Source organism: Pygocentrus nattereri, chromosome 7 (assembly GCF_015220715.1).
Source record: "Pygocentrus nattereri isolate fPygNat1 chromosome 7, fPygNat1.pri, whole genome shotgun sequence".
Classification (NCBI taxonomy): domain Eukaryota; kingdom Metazoa; phylum Chordata; class Actinopteri; order Characiformes; family Serrasalmidae; genus Pygocentrus; species Pygocentrus nattereri.
This window is the reverse complement of record NC_051217.1, coordinates 8525933-8548867: the sequence shown is the minus strand read 5'-3', so window position 1 is coordinate 8548867 and position 22935 is coordinate 8525933. Positions and strand designations below refer to the sequence as shown.

At 39.2% G+C, this 22935-nt stretch overlaps 1 protein-coding gene across 1 annotated transcript in view; it reads right to left on the bottom strand.

Moving 5' to 3' along the window:
• Positions 1–22935, bottom strand: part of elapor2a (endosome-lysosome associated apoptosis and autophagy regulator family member 2a) — a 44341-nt gene that overhangs the window by 14835 nt on the left and 6571 nt on the right. The window contains exons 2-14 of the mRNA XM_017725399.2: positions 21227–21347; positions 16478–16667; positions 15323–15470; positions 13225–13314; positions 12936–13041; positions 12625–12777; positions 9943–10031; positions 9633–9813; positions 8623–8751; positions 8281–8371; positions 7201–7303; positions 6910–7047; positions 2242–2505 (exon numbers count right to left, since the gene is read on the bottom strand). Coding sequence (XP_017580888.1) covers positions 2242–2505; positions 6910–7047; positions 7201–7303; positions 8281–8371; positions 8623–8751; positions 9633–9813; positions 9943–10031; positions 12625–12777; positions 12936–13041; positions 13225–13314; positions 15323–15470; positions 16478–16667; positions 21227–21347 — 1803 coding nt within the window. The remainder of the gene's footprint in view (positions 1–2241; positions 2506–6909; positions 7048–7200; positions 7304–8280; positions 8372–8622; positions 8752–9632; positions 9814–9942; positions 10032–12624; positions 12778–12935; positions 13042–13224; positions 13315–15322; positions 15471–16477; positions 16668–21226; positions 21348–22935) is intronic.

Sequence of the window (22935 nt, the reverse complement as noted above, 5' to 3'; positions counted from 1 at the left end):
CACTGCTTATCCTCGCAACATGAATATGCCAACTAAAACACAACTAAACAATGGGCAGTTAAATATAAATGTGTTTATGGCTGTGACATTGCAACCATGATTAATTCAGAATATACAGATTGGAGAGTGAATAGTATGTTTTGAAACAATGCTTATAGTATCAAATTTGAATTTTAAATTTGAAAAAGTAATGGAACTTGGGACCTTCAGTACCCTCCATAGTAGTTGTTGTAATTCAGTTACTCCTTTAGTATTATAATCGGATGTGGATGGGGCAGCCAGCAGACAAGGAACAGCATTCAAGGAATCCACAAGCCACTACACTGCTGAATTTCCCTTCGCTCACACAATCTCTTGTTTCTCTCCACTGGTTGCCTCAAGCTGCTCACATCAAGTTCAAAACTGGTACTAGCGCATAGATCAATAAGAAGCACAACAGTTATATATAGGAGCTAATCAAACCATATATACGTCTGTAAGAGCATTCTGTTCTGCTACCTCCAGGTGCTGCAGGGCTTCCACATAAGATGTGGCCTGGTTTGATCTACTTTTAGTTCAGGCTCTTCACTGCTGCAATACAGACTACTACACTACTGCGGAAAGATGAAAGTGGTACTGCGAATGCACTAAAAAAAATTAAAAAAAAGGGAAAATCTCTAGTGGTCTCTTAATTGTGACTATTTTAAAAGATATCACTCACTCACATCAAGAAATTTCATTACATTAATGTACATAAGTTTGGCACCTTGCTACCTGCTTACACTCAGATACAAGGTTCTGTTATGACACTTCATATTACATGTAGCCATATTACAGGTAATTCTCAGTGGATGTCACAAATTGTCCTACTACTAAATCCAGAAAAAAAACTGAAAAACTGATCCTTAATAAAATTCAGAGAAAGATACTTTTGTGAAGCTTGGCTCTTTTACTTCATATTCCAAACCTGTAGCATAAAACCTGGATGTATGAGATGTATGTTCACAATGGAAGTGAACTATACAGAGGACTCTATAGCAGCACTGATGAGATCTCAGACCACTTCTTGTTCAGACCACAATTCAATTAGAACTCAGACCCCTTTCAGACCACTCACAGTGTGTCCAGTGCTTGCAAAGTGGGCAGCATTCTCGAAACATTTTGGCTGGCGAAAGGAACCACCAAACATGCCTGCTGCTCTCCTATTGGCCGCTCTGCAATGACTAGGCTAAGCACATCATGGAAAATTGAAAAAATGACCCTGTGTGTCTGCGGTGGTGAGTTCCGTTTTTCCCTGTTCTCATCACTGAGCTCCACCCAGCGAAAATTCACATTTGCAGAGAAAATGATTGTGTTTGAAAGAGTCATGCTGAATTTTCATTCATTCAGCGGTCAGTGAGAATCCAGCTTAAAACATTTCGTTTAACACAGTACAATCACTCAGGCTCTCACATATTATCGCTTTAATGTGTCAGCGCTGCTCTCATGTCACGAGATCACTGGCAGGCTTCATCATGAGTACCTTATAAATTTGGGGGTCTGTTTTTACCCACTGGCTGTGTGCACATAAGTCTCGAGGTAATAATCATACAGAACCACTTCAGACACTGAAATGGTCAAAGTATGAAAACGCCCAAAAGAATTCAGTTCAGTTGATTTAAGAACTATACGTGAAAACCCTCTAAGAAAATATGTAACTGTTTCTTTTAGAATAGACTTTAAAGTTCTGCTTCCAGTTTTTAAGGCTCTAAATGACATTTCAACATGTGATCTTAGATTGGCAGATACTGACCTTCTGCAAATACCTTCTGTAAAAAACAGAAAATGTGGAGAGACCTCCTTGTTATTATACTTCTAAACTGTGGAACTCAATTCCAGCTTTCATTAGAAACTTGAACTCAGAAATCACTTTTAAGAAACATTTGAAAATGCATCTCTTCAATTCAATGTTTAAAATTCTACCTCTTTTGGGTTTTTTTTCCAGTTTGATCTGCCTGCCTTATATGGCAATGTATTTATCTAAATACTCAATTTCTTCTATTACTGTCAAACATCATCACCTGTGTTTAGAGCACTTTGAGTTGTTATCAGTATGAAAAATGTTCTATAAACATCATCATCATCATCATCATTATTATGTAGTCACAATTCACCACGGACAGAAGCACAAAGTGCCTAAACGACATAACAACTAAACATGGCCTAATGTTTCTACATGCCCTTAGCATTACAGTGGCAAACCACACACTCAAACAGCTGGACCTTGTTGCTGCGGCTGCCTGGGCCACACGGTTGACATGCGTCTCGGCCATAGACATGGTGTCCTGAGAGGAAGGTGTTGGGTGGGCATTCCAAACACTGGTTGGTCTCCTCGTCTATGTAATAGCCAGCTGGGCATGGGACGCATGCTGAGCCAGGCTGCTGAGACTCTATAGCACAAGCCCTACAGGATGAGGCTACACCATCCAGAGCATTCGTCACTGTGATCGAGTACATCTTCACCATGTCATTGATGTACTGACGCACCTGAAACAGCCAGAGACAATGACAGAGACAGAAACAGAGACAGAGAGACAGAGAGAGAGCGCAAGAGCAGATTAATCACTAAATGCTTTTAGGAGAGGCATTTAGTGATTCATCTGCTTATTATCCAGCAACTACTATAAACTATATCATTGCTGTCTTAAATGAGATTTTTTAATATAATTAAATCATTAACATGTAAAGGTATTAATGATCCATTCCAGAGAAACCTGCAGAATTTAGAATTTTTCACAGCAGTGGGGATAGAAACCAAACAAGTGTTTAAAAAGACAAGTTTGTTTCACAATATCTTTGAGGTAACATTGCAGCCTGAAATTTTGTAAATACTCATTTTTTTAAGAGAAGCACATGCAGGGTGATGTAAGCCAAAATAGTACCCAGAGAAAACATGATTTTTCACATTAACCATTTTAGTTCATCATTACTAACATGATATATAATAACTTGTGATGAATTGTGTCGGATCGATTGTTTTGGACAGTGAACAAAATGGCTATATTTGCACTGTAAACTTTGTGACCCCTGGTTTCTATTACCACTTATCACTGTTAATCAAAAAACATCATGCAGTCATTAAAAAAAACAAATAAATAGTTGTCATAACAAAATGTGGCATCACTGCCACAATATGGTAACTACTATGAAAATAATGTGTAAGGTATGTAGTTAGAGACCACCCTTTATTTATTTAATTTCCAGTCAAAATGGCCTTTCAGTTCAAGTTTCTCATTTTTAGGAGATATTTCTGGAGAGATCAGATATGAGAAAAACAGGTGCTAACAAACAGTAATGTAACCACTATGTAAATAGTTTGCTAATGAATGTTGATAATTGTATAGACTAGTCCCCTGTGCATTAATAAATAAAATTGAATTATTAACCATTTACTTAGTGGCATACAAGTAACAAATAATTATTTTGGTAAAAACCTAATAACTGATGTGTTTAATAGTTTAGTTACTTACAATAGTCAGCATTTCTAATCATTAACTGAAGCCCTATTTAAAAAGTGGGACTTTGTAATACATTTAAAAAATACATAAACTACATAAAAATATATAACATTACTTATGCGACTTAAATATATTACGCTTATGAAATGTACCTACAATGCTTACAATTCATAGGGGTCTTATTATAAAGTGTTACAGAAATAATACCATTCACTTGCATAATTAAGGCTAAAGTCAAAAGGAAATAATTAAAAAGTTTACAAAACTGAAGTTGAAAAAAAATATTAAAAGATAAAAGAAAGATATAGAGACTCCAAACTACCATGCAAGATCTGGCAGACCACCAAAACTGTCAACAGATAGAACAGTGCTTAAAGCTTTTATCTTTGACAGAAAGATGAAAATCAAGCTCCACTCATGACTCAGATCTGAAAAAATCTACAGGTGTTTCTGTCCATCCTTCCACTGTGAGAAGACAACTGAACACTCTGAGTCTGAAAGGATGTAAAACTGTCAAGAACCGTTACTGAGAAAAGAAATAAAGAAATCTCATTATTTGTAAGTCGCTTTGGATAAAAGCGTCTGCTAAATGTAATGTAATGTAATGTAATGTAAAATGAAAAAAGAAGAAACTTGGCAAAGAAAGATGCTGCTGGTGGTCGCAGCCCGAAAGAGCTACATGGGACCACTCTCCCATGGGACCACTCTCCCATGGACCCACCACCCGTGCAATGTGGATCAGGTGGCGGCTGAAGGTGGGGGCCTTGGCATTCCGATCCTCGGCTACTGAAACTGGCTCTCGGAACATGGAACGTTACCTCTCTGGCAGGGAAAGTGCCCGAGCTAATGTATGAGGCTAAGAGATACCAACTAGATATAATTGGGCTCACCTCAACACGTGGCAGGGGCTCTGGAACAGACTCTCTTGAGAGGGGTTGGACTTTATTCCATTCTGGAGTTGTCCAGGGAGAGAGGCGTCGGGCAGGAGTGGGCTTACTCATAGCTCCCCGGCTCAGCACCTGTACGTTGGGGTTTTCTCCGGTGGACGAGAGGGTTATTTCCCTGCACCTTCGGGTCGGGGAACAGGCTGTGACTGTTGTCTGTGCTTATGCAGCGAACGGCAGTTCGGAGTACCCGGCCTTCTTGGAGACCCTGGAGGGGGTACTGGAAAGTTTCTTTCCATTGTCTGGCTGACAGTGAGACCTGGGAGAGCGTGATTGGGAGGAATGGCTTCCCCGATCTGAATCTGAGTGGTGTTTTGTTATTGGAGTTCTGTGATCGCCACAGTCTGTCCATAACAAACACCATGTTCAAACACAAAGGTGTGCATAAGTGCAGATGGCATCAGGACACCGTAGGCCGCAGTTTGTTGATTGACTTTGTAGTTGTGTCATCGGATTTGCAACCATGTCTTTTGGACACCCGAGTGAAGAGAGAAGCAGAGCTGTCAACTGATGACCACCTAGTGGTGAGTTGGATCAGATGGCGGGTGAAAACACCGGACAGACCTGGCAGACCCAAACAAGTTGTGTGGGTTTGTTGGGAATGTATGGCAGAGGAACCTACCAGAAAGATCTTCAACTCCCACATCTGACAAAGCTTTGACCGCATACCGAGGGAGGCCAGTGACATTGAGTCCAAATGGGCCCTGTTCCGTGCCTCCATTGTCGATGCAGCGGATCGGAGCTGTGGCCACAAGGTCGTAGGTGCCTGTCGTGGTGGCAATCCCCGAACCCGTTGGTGGACACCTCGCGTAAAGGAAGCCGTGAAGCTGAAGAAAGAGTGCTATCAGGCCTGGTTGGCTTGTGGGACTCTGAAGGCAAAAGATGGGTACCGAAGGGCCAAGCGGGCCGCGGCTGGGAGGAGTTTGGTGAGGCCATGGAGAAAGACTATCGACAGGCACAGAGGAGGTTCTGGCAAACCGAGAGGAAAGCAGCTCCCATCCAACACTGTATACAGTGGGGCTGGGGGGCTGCTGGGGACGTCATTGGATGGTGGAAGGAATACTTCAAGGATCTTCTCAATCCCACCAACAATCCTTGCCCACAGGTGGCAGAGCTTGGAGATCCGAGCGAGGATCTGTCCATCACTCGGGCTGAGGTAGCCAAGGTGGTTGGAAAACTCCTTGGTGGTAGAGCACCAGGGGTGGATGAGATCCGCCCGGAATTCCTGAGGGCTCTGGATGTTGTAGGGCTGTCTTGGCTGACACGCCTCTGCAACATCGCGTGGACATCTGAGGCGGTCCCCCTGGAATGGCAGACCGGGGTGGTGGTCCCGCTTTTTAAGAAAGGGGACCGGAGGGTGTGTTCCAAATCACACTTCTCAGCCTACCTGGTAAGGTCTATGCAGAGGTACTGGGGAAGAGAGTCCGACCAATAGTTGAATCTCAGCTACAAGAAGAACAATGCGGGTTTCGCCCAGGTCGTGGAACACTGGACCAGCTTTTTTATCCTCACCAGGGTCCTGGAGGGTGCGTGGGAGCTCACCCAACCAGTCTACATGTGTTTTGTAGATTTGGAGAAGGTATTCGACCACGTCCCTCGGGGGATCCTGTTGGGAGTGCTCCGGGAGTATGGGGTGAGGGGCCCTGCACAAACGGAGCAGGAGCTTTGGTTCATATAGCTGGCAGTAAGTTGGATTGGTTTCCAGTCAGGGTTGGACTCCGCCAGGGCTGTCCTTTGTCACCAATTCTGTTCATAAATTTTATGGACAGAATTTCTCAGAACAGCCAAGTGGCAGAGGGTATCCAGTATGGTGGCCTCAGGATTTCACGTCTGCTTTTTGCAGATGATGTGGTCCTGTTGGTCACGAGCTTTGGGTAGTGACCAAAAGAACAAGATCGCGGATACAAGCGGCCGAAATGAGCTTTCTCCGCTGGGTCGCCAGGCTCTCCCTTAGAGATAAGGTGAGAAGACTGGTGATTCGGGAGAGGCTTGGAGTAGAGCTGCTGCTCCTCCACGTTGAGAGAAGCCAGTTGAGGTGGTTTGGGCATCTGGCAAGGTTCGCCTCTGGACGCCTCCCTAGGGAGGTGTTCCAGATATGTCCAACAGGGAGGAGACCCCAGGGAAGACCCAGGACACGTTGGAGGGATTATACCTCGGATGGATGGATGGATGGATGGATGGATGGATGGAATATTTTACATAGTTGTCGAGACTTCTTTGTTAAATAAATTTAAAATATTTTTATTAAATAAACCTCTGCCATGAAAATGAATATGCTGTAAAGAATTCATAATTTCCTGACAGTTGTACTTATTGGCTTATCTGAGTGGACATTAAATAAAAGAAGCCTGGTCTCTGACTATATACAATAGTCATGCAGACTAAGAAAGGGAAGTCTGAACCTGGCAGGTTCCTTAGAGTGCAAACAGTTCATTTGTGAAATCTGTTTATAAATGTGTGTGTGTGTGTGTGTGTGTGTGTATACTGACATCCTTGGCCTGGTTAGTGCGTTGGAAGGCCCATGTGTAAGACACAGATGCATTCTTAGTCATGATGTGCGTGTAGGACTGTTTCTCCTTACTGCCCTCCCACGACTCCACCACACTGGTGCTCCTTCTATCCGTGTCCTGCACAACAACAGACACGGAACAGGTTTCTGAAAAAAATTAAACTGAACTAAAAGACAAATACTGCATAGTCCCAAACACTGAAGCCCTGATGAAAGACCAAGCTCTATGATTGAACACATACAGATAAATTTCATGCACAAAAACACTTACCATCATGAAATACAGCTCACAGTCAGCAGAGCAGATAGTTTCAAACACAAAGGTGATTCGTCCAAACTCAGTTCCACTGGTTCCACTGATTGATGTAGGCAACCTAAGATAGACAAGCAAACAGGCCTTCATAGATCACTGTGCTCTTGCATAAATGCATCTACAAGCCCAGCAATAGGCCTTACAATATTAAGGCTTAAAGGGATATTCCATATATTTTTCAAATGTTCTGCATAATTAAGAGATTAAGATGTAAACACTCATTCAGGGTGGTTTGATGTGGAATGGTCCACTCTAGAGAAACTCAGCAATACAGTTCACAGTGGTGGTGATCAGAAGCAGATGTCTAAAGAGTTTAATACCCCTAAAATCTCCCTCATAGAAAGCCATTATATGAAATAGTACTGAATGTATTGCCTGATGACAGAGACATGGTTGTATGATAGTTATGTAAAAAGATTTTGGGCTAAAATGTATTTTCTTTAATCCACTCATGGTGGAGACCTACATGCAGGGTAAGGTAAAGCAAAATAGTCCCCCAAAGACTTTTTCTCATATTTACCACTTTTTCACCATCATTAAGATTACAGAGGAAAACTAAGAAGACACATATATGTTTACTGGTGGTTTTGGATTGTAAATAAAATGGCTATGCTTGCATTGTAGACATCACAACACTTGGTTCCTACCACTACCACTGTAAAGCCATCTCAGTCAGTAGGTTTCTCTACAATCAGCCACTTCACATCACACCACTCTAAATGATTTTGTTTACATTTAAACAACTGAATTTTTTAATTGGTAGAATTCTGGGTGCTTCACTACTAGCTGAAAAACCTTGGCAGCACAGTCCAGTAATTAGGAATTAAGTGACTTTGCTTCAGTTCATAAAAATAATTTCTTTTATTTTAAGTGACATTTCTTCTACATTCACTCTTGCAACTACATTCAAATGCTATTCCCAAGTACCTGAATGTACACTGTAGATACAGAAACAGAAACTTGGGAACATAAAAGCAGCTCACTTTATTTTTGCACTGAAATTTCACTACATCTTTGTAAATAATGGGTTTGTCTTACCTGAATCCAGGCACTTTAAGGTTTAAGATGAGGTAATCATTATCTGAACCCCCTGCTCCAGAACGGATATGATCTCCTGCCACCTCCCATCCTAAAGCACAAACACACACCCAAATCAATAAGAAAATAATCCCCCACAGCTCACTGCACGGAAACAGGCAAAATGTTGTGCTCAAAAATAACATAAGTACAAAAAAGGGCACAGCTTTCCCATTAATGTAATTTCTACCAGCCACTCACAGCACAACACTGCCACCTACCCCCTAGGCACAGGCATTGCTTTTATAAATGTAAAAGTCTGATAAAACTGGCCCTCTCTGCAGGGATCTCCCTCTCTCTCACCATTCATGCCGTCACACTTGGTGTTGGCCACGTTGAAGCAAGACGACTTAATGTTGGCAGGCAGAATGTTCCACCACTTGTATTCATAGCCCAGAGCAGGCTCTGTGCCTGCTGGGCAAGGCTGGCACTCTAGGAGGCAAAAATCACACACAGACACACACAGACACAGACACACACACAGACACACAGACACACAGACACACAGACACAAATTAAATCATGAGCTTTGGCTTCATAATCTTTTTTAGAAACAATATTTTCCCCCCATTTTAAAGACATACATTTATACCACAACACATATTTAAATAAACAAAACAAAAGGATATGAATAATAAAATGGTGTCACACTGAAGCCATAATTTATCTGTTCCTTTCCCAACACATTTAAAGGGTCATTCTGGCCTAAAAGTAGCACTTAACATGTTATTTTTCATGCTGTGTAATATTCTGTTGTTCAGCATTGAATCTCTCTGCCTCACTGAATTGACAGCATTCACATTATTCATGTTCATGTTATTTGCCATGTTATTATACAATTATTCTGTAATGCAGCACTGCATCAGTCAGCCTCATGTGTCCAACAGAAATCACAATCTTTGTGTGTATTTTCATCCATCAAGGTTCTATCACTGTAATACCCATAATGTAGTGCACTAATACTTTATACAACCATTGGGAATCCCGCTACAGTGATAAAGACATCCATTGTACCATTGTAATCAATGTCATACTCAATAAAAATATTTAGCTTCCTTGATGTTTTGTTGTAGTTTTCTAAAGTTCCTCCCACCTTAAAAATGCATCCTCAGAAGAGTTTTTTCCTGCTCTTTAAACTGAAAAATCTCACTCTTGAGACTACAGTGGCACCAATTATAGGAAGCAAGTGTGTTTACAACAGATGTAGCAAAGTTTGAATTTTTAAATTTGGCCAGCGCGCCCCTTTAAATAAAAAACAATACAGATATTAAAAAGGTATCATTGACACTGATGACAGAATTCTATAAAATCACCTTTAAGGCCATCGGAATAGGTTCCTTGAGGGCAGGGCAGGCAGGTAGCTGTGTTGTTGTTATAGAAACCAGGGTTGCAGGGTGGACATGGCTCACGTTTACCAGTAGGGGGCAGCGTTACTGCATCAGAAGCATCCTCCAGACAGATCTTAGGCTCTATCCACTTGTAAATGATCTGTGTCTGAAAGAGACAGACACAAATGTGTCAATTCATATCAGAAGAGAGCATCTTAGATAATGAATTACCTAGAATAACAAAGTACCATAATCAGATATAAATTATAGGTAATATCAGAAAGGTTTTGCTTGCCTTGCCCTCCTCATCACAGACACTGTGGATCTGGAAGTAATCCTTCTTGGAGCAGGCAGGTCTGGCCTTACACATAGTAGAACCTTCCACTGGTCCCCACCCAGAAAACAGTCCAACCTCATTTACAGATAACAGTCACAACCTGTACTATACAGACAATTCACATAAAAATCCACTGATGTGGAGTGAACTGGGCAGTACTGACGTTTTCCAGTTAGTATCAGATTTTTGATATTTAATTTTACATTAATAACACTAATGAACACACCCTTACATTGCTTGTTTTAGTTTGTGATGTTTGGACTGACATTCTCTTAAAAGATGTAGTTTTTCTAAAGTTCCTTCCATCTTTAAAATGCATCATGAGAACGTTTCCACCAAAGGAAACCATACATTCAATTTTAACTAAGTAAGTAAATAGAGAGTATATGGATCATTCTTCTGAACATGTGCAAGTTTAAAACCCATTTCAGACTGGTAACTGACTAAAAGCCCTTTGTTTTGAATGAACCAATAATGTAATTATGTTTATTTTGTTAAAATAAATTATTAAATAAATCACAACACTACTAAAACATTTGGTAATGTTTCAGTAATGTTGTGATCATTCAATCATTTAGTAATGCTTACAGTACTGATGATTTTAGCTATTTTTGAGCAGACAGTACATGACTAGCAGACTCAACTTTGACCACATAAAACTATTTACTTTACAGATTTATTTTAACGTAATGTAATCTAACTGCTGACCATGTGGCCAACTTCCTTCCCTAAAATGTGGCCAAAGCAATGCTCTACCTATTGACTAACACTGCGTTTCAGTAGTGACATGAAAATGTGGGACAGGTGTTTTTTATTTTAAAATTAAACTTATGATAACCTATCATTTCAACTTCAAAAGAAATCTTATTTAAAAACAATACAAAAGGGTTATTTTACAATGACATGTAGGGGAAACAGAAAGTAGGCTATCAATGATATAAATGATGATTTTGTATATTTTTAGCTTATTATTGTCTCTAGTGATGCTTTGGGTTTAAAGAGATAATAATCTTTATAAATATCTAAGGTCGGGATTGTTTTTAAATAGTCTTTTTACTGTGGGACTGCAGTTTAATCTAATTAAACAGTATGGTCCACATAGGTACCATATATACACCTCAGCACTTGATTAATTATCCTATACAAAAATGACCCAGCCCTGCAGAGAACGATCAGCAGTACAAGGCAGCGGTCAGCAAGGAGTTCTAGCTGAAGTAGGTTAGATTGCTTTGTGGGATGACTTTCCCACAGAGCAGAATACTGCACTGCAGAGCAGAGCATAAGCCAGAACACCCTCTCATTCAAGGAGAGGCCAAAACATCCCTCATGCACACACTCATTAACAAATCCCATCCAGAGCAAACTCTCTCACTGGTTAGGACCTCAGAAGCTGAAATGAAGGTCTTACATGTTAGATTAACCACTGACATGAAAAGAGGGGAATCAGTCAGTAAAGCTTTGACTTACAAATGGTGGGAATAATGTTGTGAAAGAAACAAGTTTGACCAAGTTGCAGCCAGTTGTTAGAAATGGAAAACAGTGGCGGCTTGTCAGTTCTAGTTACGAGTTTCAAACTAAATAAATTGAATGTTTTTTACAAGCTTCACATGTCTGTGCTTATTCTAGAACCACCTATTGACTAGCACTGTGTTTCAGTAGCGACATGAAAATGTGGGAAAGGTTTTTTATTTAAAAATTAAACTCATGATAAATCTACCAAATAAACCAAACCAAATAAACCAAATTAACCAAATAAACAGAATCCCATAGAAGAAATTAGCATTACTGTACAGGAGTGCTAACATTTGTGGCCCAAACTGAAGGCCTGGCACAAATAGTTCTGGTTCACCACTGTTATCCTGTACATGCATATAAGGGAAAGCCAATGACCACTTTTCACTCTGGTGGAAAATTAAGGTATTTAGTCATGCATGACTCTGGCTTTTCTAAAGTCAATGCTGACTCTTAACGTCTGCCTGCCTTGACTCCCCCAAAGACAGTTCTAGAGCTCTACAGCTCTGACCCACTGGAGTTGAAGCATCGACTTCCCATAATTTCATTTTATGTAATCTAAATGAAGCCTCTTGGTCAGCAATTAGTATGCATAGGTTAGCACTTAAAACTGCATAAAAACCATTATATACAGTGCTGTGTAAAAGTATTAGGCATTTTATTATTTATTTAAAACTTTATGGTTAGCAAGTGTGTTTCGCTTGTAAAACATTATATATTATTAGAATAAATATGAATAAACATAAAATTAAAAAACAAGGTTGAATTATTTTTTCATATGAAAAAGTGAGTTCTAGTTCCATCTCCAGTCATCAAATGGATTGATAACTGTTAAATTCCATCACCAGCACACTTGACTGATCAGCCAAACCAGCTGTTAAATGATAACTAAAATGAATATTGAGCAGGCACAAGGAGAGGTTTGAAACTGGTTACACAAAGATACTGACATGTGAAAAACCACTACTTACTATATTAATATTATTTGTATTTATTACAATGTGTATAAAGTGTTTTCCTAACACAAATAAACATGTTTTTATATATAATTAATATAATTCTCAGTAGATAAACTTACTAACTATACTATATTTGTAAAAATGACAGTGTGTGCTGTGGCCTGCTTACATGCGTAATGCGTGCTTGTGTTGCAGGGGGTGCAGGAGCTCGCTCCTCTGCCTGAGTAGGTGTTTCTGGGACAGAGTTCACAGGAGGAAGAACCAGGAGCTTTACTGAATGTACCTGGTTTACAAGGCAAACACTCTGACATGTATGCCACACCTGAGGGATAGAAAGAAAGAGAGATAGGAGAGAGTGTGAGAGAGTGACAAAGATAGATAGATAGAGAGAGAGAGAGAGAGAGAGAGAGAGAGAGAAATTAGTGCCACATTAGAGTGAAAAGGCAGTCATGATAACAAGGGGCAGTGTTCTTACAGTACCTTCTATCTGGATGTTCTTCAGCAGAACAGGCTTAACTACTTTAGCCCCCACTGTAACTCCAGTGGTTCTCCAGTACAGGACGTTTGTGCCCGACTTCAGACTGACCTGTATGAATGACAGAGGGAATTCCATGAATACACACTCGCGCACACACTCGCACACACACTCGGGTGTTTCTTTACATCTTTACATGCTGTGCATCAAATGTCTCACACACTTCTTCATACACAAATGCGCAATGGCAGCATGTGTATGTTTGTATGCTTGAGAGTACAAACCCTCCTGTACCGTGTGTTTGCTCCACTGTCCATTGCTTGTCAGCTTCATCCACTTCTGATCTGAAGTCTTCTCCATTTCCTGGCATTGGTCATTCTGAATCTGTTACAAAACCAATAAAACCACAGAATTCATGACAACTAAAGTTAGTCATCCCTTTCCAGTCTTTAGATCAAAGCATGATTCTGTGCCTTGCCTTGAAAGATTAAAGTAAACTAACAGTAAACGTTTGACACGCAGTATTGTGAAAAAGAAGACCCTTCATTTATTTCATTTCCATTGAAAACAACCAGTAAGTAAAAGTTAATCATTTTCAACATTTGGAAAAAAAGCAGAAAATATAAACTAAACAAAAAAAATACAAAAAAAACCTTAACAATTTAATATAATCTTATTTTTCAGTATTTAGTCCACTCTTTGCCTTTATTACAGCTTCTATTCTTTACTGCAGACAAAAAGAAATCTGCAGGGTAAGATTTTCATAGTTTCATAGTTCTTTCTTAGATACTGTTAGCAATTTCTACTTCTCACAATTCACAAAATCCTAAACACACCCCATAATGGTGAGCTCTAGGCTCTAGGGCAGTCAATGTTCTGAGAACATCACCAGCTTCTTTGTTTGATTTGCAAATTTAGCAGCTTTGCCTTCTTTTTATCTGATGGTGACGGTTTGTTTTTTATTTTATTTTCATCCAACTTTCCCCTTCTTTATTCCTTATATCTCCTAAAAATTGAATAATGTGTACCTTACATCAGCTGTTTAGACTGGAAATAAAATAAACGAAGAGTGGTCTCTGACTTTTGCACAGCTCTGTCTCTGTAGGTAAAACATCCTTTTCAACTCAGGAGGGGCTTGCTAATTAACCTCTTGGTAGGATTGTGTATGTTGGGAGAAAAGAAAACACTGGGTACGCGGGGCGTATCAGGGTTGGGTACCACTAATATGGCAGCTACTACTTTGCTTCTATATTATGTTGCTTCATTTGCTTTTTGTTTCTTGATCTCTAACTTCTTGTTCTTTCTGTCCTTAAATGTATATGACAAACGTGTCATGCACACGTACAAACCCAATTTCAAAAGCATTGGGACAGTAGGAAAATGCAAATAAAAACAGAAAGCAGTGATTTACCAATTTACTTTGACCTATATTTGAATGAAAAAAGTACAATGAAAAGGTATGTAATGTTTCATTATATATCTTTTCATTGCTGCATCCGCAAATGCAAGTTGAGACTGTACTAAGCGTAATTAAAGTCATATGTCAACACTATCCAGAAACGCTGCTGACTCACTGAGCTCAAGTTCATCTGAAATGACTGATCCACAGTGGAAACATATACTGTAGTCCACCTTTCAGACATGGACATAATGGACATTGTGTTCTCTAGGCCATCTAGACTGTTGCTAGCGTAAGTTCAAAAGCCAGCATCGGTCATGATATCGGGGGTATTAGTAGGTAACCTGCACATTTGTGAAAGCACCATTAACACTGAACATATTCTTGAACAAATACCAAGCCACATTCTGCATATTTTACAATAGCACTGCTGTTTTATCAGAGTGCAGATGCTAGACTGGCCTGCTTGGAGTCCAGACCTGCTTCGCATTGAAAACTGCATCTCAAAATATGACAACAAACAAACACGTCACACTCTACTGACCAGCCGGATTTCTTATGAGGCTTTATTAATATCATCATCAGCGATTAGATAACTTTGACTCCACTTTCATGACATAACTGACTTTAAAATGACTTTAAAAATATGACTAAAGATCACAGTATAGCTGCAGTACAAATTAAAACTTGGATATAAACTTGTTGTGTACTCAAAGTTTACTACTCTTACATTTAAACACCTAAGTATCTTTTTATTAACTAAAAAGTGGGCCAATTTAGTCCCAAGAAGTATTGAAATAGCACACTTGCAAGTACATTACTAGTACATTGATATTAGTATACTTTCTACATAAAGCATACTTGTAAAATATACTTGAACTTACATAAGTTTCCTTAATAGAATTAACTTTAAGTTTACTTTTTAAAAGTGTATCAGTACTTACTGCCATTGTTACATAATTCAATTAAGTTGGTAAGAGAGTAGCTACTTACAAAGAACTCAAAGAAGATGTTGTTGTCCACATACTGGTAGTCAAAGGAGACTGAGCCCTGCTTCTTCAAGTGTACAGCATAGACCAGAGATACACTGCACTCATCTCTGTTTGACTCCACATAACTACCCTGAGCAATCCATGAGGACCTAGAAAACAACAAAGACACACATATAACAATGTTCTGAATGAGTAATCCAAAAAAAATCCCTCTGCAATTAACCTGATCCATAAACCTATTTACACTGTTAATATAACACAGTAATTTTAACTTTGTCTCACAGCAAAGCCTGTATATGCATATTTTGGTTTCTTCCTTGTGTGAGTCTACTGAATGAGCAACATATTTTGTGTGGGAGTTTTCTCTCACTTTCTGGACCACTTAACAGCAGGACGCAACACATTTGGGAAAGAGGCATGGTAACACAGCCAACTGAACAAATATTCTGCACTGCTGAAGATGACCATAAACTACTAAAGTTGTTGTTGTTGTGTCCCTTATTCACCTCTTTTCAGGTACAGGCTTTTTTTAAGCCAGATTTTTTTATGGAGTTTTATTAATATCATCAGCGATTAGATAACTTTGACTCGACTTTTATGACATAACTGACTTGAAAATGACTTTGAAAACATGACTAAAGATCACAGTATAGCTGCAGTACAAAATAAAACTTGGATATAAACTTGTTGTGAAGTACTGAAATAATACACTCGCAAGTATTACTAGTACATTGATATTAGCATACTTTCTACATAAAGTATACCTGGAAAATGTAGTACAAGTACATGTAATCTCATATATACAAAACAACTTGCATTCTTGATTAGAATAATATGCTACATATGGATATCTGGGCACTTAACAAATCCATAACAGGGAGAAAATAATCCACTTCCCACAAGATCATAAGGATTGACTCCAGTGTTTTCAAACCTAATTTTTAGATACCGCATCCATAGCATGCAGTTGATTATCATTAACAAACATTTCAACACATTTCCCTGTACTTTGTAAAGAACCGAACGTTTTCTGTTCTTTTTATTACAAACACAAACACAATGACTGCTTATGTTAATCAATCATTCTGCGGGTGGGAAAATAAATATTAGGTTAAAAAAGTATTCCTTTAACAGCTAACTTGCCCCTGTCACTCACCCATTACAGGAAGGCCCCTCTTGCCCATGTGGAGTGTTGTCAAGGTAGGTCGCCACACTGCTGAATCCCGGGGGAATGTCATCCCACTCCTCAAAGCGGATGCCACTGCCCAAAGAATATGATCCAGCCGCACACTGAGTGCACTCCTGAGCAGACATCTCCAAAAACTCACCCGCCTCACATGAGAAAGCTGCCAAAGATGAATTTAATTATTTACATAACACTAAAGCATCAATGGGGAAAACACAATATGCTCAGAGAAAGTGATGATAAATATGGCAGAGTCACAGCAATTGTTACAAATGATGCTACATTTCCTGGGATCAATAAAGTATCCATCCATCCATCCATCCATCCATCCATCCATCTCTTAAAAATTGTCACTGCTGGTACCTCGTTCTACCACTTTGTTGCTGTTGTAACCGCTAAGAAATCTTAACTTTATAGGAGAATGGAAAACATTCTTCTTTTTTTAAACACATCTGTATTTTTTACCTTCTTCATAAGACAGCCATTTGTTTACATAGTAAAAGGAAAAAAACACAATCCACAGACATCCTCCATACAGTGTACAAAATACACTAAACATCATTTAGTCACTTAAAATTCGGCCAATCACATCCTTACAAACTTACAACAGCATCACTATTGCATGAGTTGTCTAATAAAACAGACTTATTTGCTCTACGCTAATTTCATAACAGAGTTTCTTCCCTCACAAAGAAAATCACATTACATCATTACTCCATCTGTGTTTTAGGGTGCATAATTCCAGACAGTGACGGAAAGTATGTAAAACAGCTCAGGCAGCGTAATGCAGGGTTGAAACAAACACACTGATTAGCCATAACATTAAAACCACCTTGTTTCTACTTTCATAGTCCATTTCTTCAGCTGTAATTACCATAGAGGTGTACTATGTAGTTCTACAACTACAGACCAGTCTGTCTGTTTTTATTTGCATGCTTTATTAGCTCCCTTTCATCCTGATCTTCAGTGGTCAGGACCTCCAAAGGACAACCACAGAGCAGGTATTATTTGGGTGGTGGATCATTCTCAACACTGCTTCACTGCCACAGTTTCACTGCTGGAAATATATCCTGCCAACAACATCTTGTGGGCAGCGTCCTGTGACCATTGATGAAGAACTAGAGCAATAGTCCACAACCCTGTTCCTGAAGAACCAAGTTCCCACCAAAATTTGCCATAACTGCACCAGCTAATCAACCTCTTCCCAAACCCCTGATTGCCTGGATCAAATGTTTTATAGATAAATAAGAGGCTGGGCAACTTCATGGACAGAGGCTGGAAGGCAGCTCTCCAGGACTAGGGTTGGAGATCACCAGTCTGGAGGAAGACCAACTCAAACTGTGCAGCAACAGATGAGCTACTGTATCTGACTCTACATCTATAAGGTAGGTGTGTCTAACAGAGTGGAGATTGAGTGGACACCGTGTTTAAAAACTACAGCAGCACTGCTGTGTCTGATCCACTCATACACACACTAACACACCACCACCATCACATGAGTGTCACTGCAGTGTTGTAAACGATCCACCACCCAAATAATACCTGCTCTGTGGTGGTCCTGCAAGGATCCTGACCATTGAAGAACAGGGTAAAAGGGGGTGGAGACATGCACCTATATGGTGAGTGAAGCTGATAAAATGAATAATGTGTGTAGAAACACAGGTTATAATGTTATGGCTGATCTGTGCATGTTTAGACACTTTGGCAGCCTGTGCATTCATCTGGGTAACCCAAACTGTGAACTCTCCTATCATCCACCCCCCACCCCACCCCACCAAGACTATGATCCGAACAATATTACCATTTGCCAACTTTATATGTAACAGCCTACCACTGACTGCTGCTTTGTGAAGTTTCAGCCACTCAGGTTCTGAATGTGATCACAAGATTGACTGCATCAAGCTGACCGCATCTTCAGAACTCAGTGGGTTGCTCAATTGTTGCTGTATATTATATATGTCAGAGGCATTGTTTTATGATAGTTTTTAGAACCAATTTTGGTCTAAAAAAGTATTTTTAAAATTCATCAATAGCGAGGGGGTACATGCAGGATGTAGTCCCGAAAGAAAGCTTTTTTCCAAGATTCACCATCATTTCACCATCAGCAATATTATATAGAAATTCAGAAGATACGTGTAGGTTCACTTGTCCTTATGGATAACAATAAAAAACAATATGTGGTGCCGATGGTATTTTGGTTTTCCAGCTTGTTGTCCTAGTACGAACTACTGAGAGCAGTGTGTTGCTGATATAGCAAACCCTGGTTCCTATCATCACTACTGCAACAATATCTGCTTTGGTAAGTTGTTCAACAACAAATCCATTTCCCATCAAATCACTTTGAGCCTCTCTGAATCCCAATGACTGAATTATGCAGATATTTTTGAAAAAAATCTGTGAAAACAGAGGCTTCTAGTCTTGTACACTCATAGTGCGGATTATTTTTGTAAGGAAAGACAAAGACAGTCTGACCAAAACACACAGCAGTTTCCAGGTCAAAAGGAGTCAAACTGGCTGCCGGATATTAGAGAATGACTGAACCGTGTTTAAACAGGCCACCCACTGGCCCTGTACAGTAGCTGCATGTCCTTTTATCTACACTCCGGTGTCTGCCTTCAATCTTCTCTCACTATGCTTTGCAAACATTCTGGCAAACTATGCATAGTGATAAGAGACTAGAGGCCAGAAACTGCTGTCAGAAAGACACAAAGTCCCCTCTGTATAACTACAAGTAAGAGTATGCTTCAGGGATATATTTGTTAATGGTGGTGATTGGATGGCATGACTAGATATTTAAGACTGTTTCTAAATTCAGAGAGGCCAGAATTTCTATCACTGTTATTTTTATATGCTGTGATCATTTTTTCTTTCCTTTTGACTTGTAGAACAGAATGCAATCACTTTAAAACAAACGCCTACAAAGACCTTAAGGAATTACAGGCCACATCATTTGCATAAACTGCCAAGGAAGCATTTGTGTAAGGTTGTCTGGCAGTCTAGTACTGAAGGGCAGCAGATACTAGAGGATATGAGATACTTCTAGTTTCTCTGCTGATTTTAGCGCACTTCTGGGATGGTGGGTACATTAATATGGCACCAAGATGTGTGCTTTCAAATGTCATTTTGCCAGCATCCAACACTAAGGCAACTATGCACTGCACAGCTTTTCATGGTCAAAGACATGTTCTAAACCACATCCTACAAAGCTTTGTTATTCTAGAAATAGATACAAATGAACTTGCCTTGCCTTGTCTTAATCGCCTAGATCCAGCATGTCTTACAGCTCATCCAGACCACTTTGCTCAGTGAAGGCAGGCTTACTGCATACTCTTAGGATCTCTAACAGCTCATTTGGTGGAATACTATTATCACTTAGCTTTTAAACTCTGGAATAGCACCACATGCTAGCTTGACAGGTGTTTTTAAATCCAGATTAAAAATTTTTTTAGGCTAGCACATACCTAGAATATTGTGGCTCATTTTTGCCTTTTCTTGGTAACTGACCTGTTATTTTTTGTTAAGGCCATAATGTTTAACTTTAACTTGTGTTCCTGTCTAAAGCACTTCTCTAACTAAAAAGAAATGTACTATGTCAATAAAGACTTTTTTATAATTATTATAAGAAGAGTTTAATTCCAAAACACTGTCTATCCATTTGTAACAATTTAGGACATAAGTTTTTGATAAACATTAACATGTTTAATGTATTCTTTTCTCTAATTACAGTGCTTTTAATCATGATAAAGCATTGACATTTATTGTATGTGCAAAGCCAACTTTCAACTTCTTGGAAGTGGTCTATAACACACTTTGGAAGAAAACTCTTCATTCTATTATTATTAAATCAAAGCCTATATTCACAAAGCTTCTCAGAGCAGGAGTGCTGATCTAAGATTTGTTCCTGTCAGGAGAATAATAGTAAATAAGAGAGGAATCTGATCTTAGATCAGCACCCCTACTCTGAGAGGCATATTAATAACTTTTTTTATAAAAGCAAATTTTTGAAAAGGCATTATGTGTTTTTTTTATCTATTTGAAAATGATGTACTTGGAATTAATGCACTATTTAATATTATAGACAGAAGCATCACATTTTTGGCATTTTATTTCATGCAGCATTTTATTAAAGTGTTTCAATACTATTTTGTCTGTATGCTCACAATTTTGTCCTTATGAAGGATACTTAAATCAGCTCTCCATTTACTCATAAATAAGGTGCACTAGCTTCTTATGGAAACAGCAACATAATGCTTTCTGCTCTCTTACTGTATGATGAGGACAATAATAGGATGTAGGATGTTGCTGCAGAGAGGAGCTGATGAGCTGCTGATGGTTAAAGAACATTTACTGGAAAGCTGTGAAGTTGTTATGGGGCCCAAGAGGAAATTCCTCTCTCTAGATAAGGATGTGACAGAAATATCGGGTAAAACCCACACACTGCGAGAAGGACATACTGAAGGTCTTGTTCCAATTTACTTTTGATATTTTTTCACAACCATGCTTTCACCATTATACCTGATACTCCCATACAGTCACATCCATGCAAGCCTTTCCTCATCATTGACCACAAAAAATACATTTATTCTCATTCAAAGCATTAATAATGAATGATTAATCAATAATTTCTCCCTCTCATCTTTTCCAAGCCCAGTGGGATATAGTCTCACTACATCCCACATTCACATGGAGTCTCATTCACATCCCGCAATATGAACCTACTGCAGTCAGTGCCCTGCACAGGGTCAGGGAGTCCAGTGCACTCTCCTGGCCTCTGAGGAATGGCCACTCTCCATCTGGAGCCAGTGCTGTCACACTCTGTGTATTCAAAGTAGTAATCCCCCTACAAACACAAAACACATAAGCAGTTTATTTCTCTAGTTTTCCAGGAAGCAGCCAAAAATATTAAATGTTTATATTTTTCTCAACAGTAAGGCTGGCTTTACACAGTGAAACTTTGACCGAACTACACTTTATTTGAATTGCATAATGTAAAGCATCCTGCAACTCATTCAAAACTCAACTGTGTCTCAGCTTCATGGAATAAAGGAACAGGTTTCATGAAACCAAGGACATCAGGTGCATCAGATGATCACATCTAATGGAACAGATTCCCACCCCCACCCGGCTGGATTAGCAGTTTTTTTTATTTGGTTTCCTGGACAACAGTTTTGATTTTCTACCACAGTATATTGTTTGCTGTTAGTCCGATGTTCTCGTGATTTATATGCTGGATTAATTTTCTCCTCAATAAATGCCACCAAATTTTACACAGACCTCAGATTACTTTGGGATCCAAGTACAGATGGACAGAGCGAGATGCAGCCTGCAATATCTTGTCCTGCTTCCAGGACATGATAAGCCTGGCATCAAGTAGGCTATAACAGCCAACATGAAGTTTCAAAGTCCTAACAGACAAATACAATAACCCAAATGTATGATAAATAACCCTAGAAAAATAAAATACTGACATACACATAGAACAATACAGTGTATCAAAAACACAAGCAGCCAACTTTTTAACTAGTACAGTACCTTGATGTGCTGCATGTAACTTTGATGGGTTTTTAATTGTTCAGTGTAACTGTCAAATTGCATGTAAATTTTGTTGCAGGCAACTCACAACATACAGGCAAGTGTTTCTGTGTAAAGGGAAGACTGATAAAAAGCATATCAAATGGTAAACAGAGACCACAGTGAAAGAATGGAATGAGAGTGAGTCATATGCTTGTCTTAAAGCTAACGTGCCACCCCACCCTTCCCCTAACAGACACCTTTAAACCAAACAGCATAACAACTACCACTGCTTTAGAACACTTACTATACTTTCTGCTCACAAACCAGCATCAATCAAAACCTTTTACAGTCATGTCAAAAAAACAAAGTATGCCCTCTTTAAATTCAGTTTTACATATCAGAGGATACAAACAACCATCTGGTCCTCACCAACTTCTATAATGAGACAAAGCTAGACGAAGATAGCAGACAACGCATAAAAGACATTAATTTCTGACTTCTATCTCAGAGCCTGCTCTGAACCCTTTTTAGTGTGTACTCTAAATTCTTTTAACTTGATTACTGTATGCACAATAATATTACAAACAACAATGCTATGCTTCAGGTGATTATGCAAGAATTGTGTCATAATGATAATTAAAATGTAATTAACTTAATAACATTCTCTAATAAGGTATTTCAAATTGCATTATCAAACAGAACACCAAGCTAAAAAAAAAAAAGAGTCTGGCCTACTGTGATCATTCAGTGGGAAAATTGTTTTGAAAACACATGCAATCCATTTAAAGCATTAAATCCAAATGGTGTCTTCTGGTTTATCAGACTGAGAGTCATTGATAAAACCCGAGAGCGGTGGCTTATAACCAAAGGAGTGGGGAGGCCCACCCTACAGATTCCAGTGGATGCCATGTAGG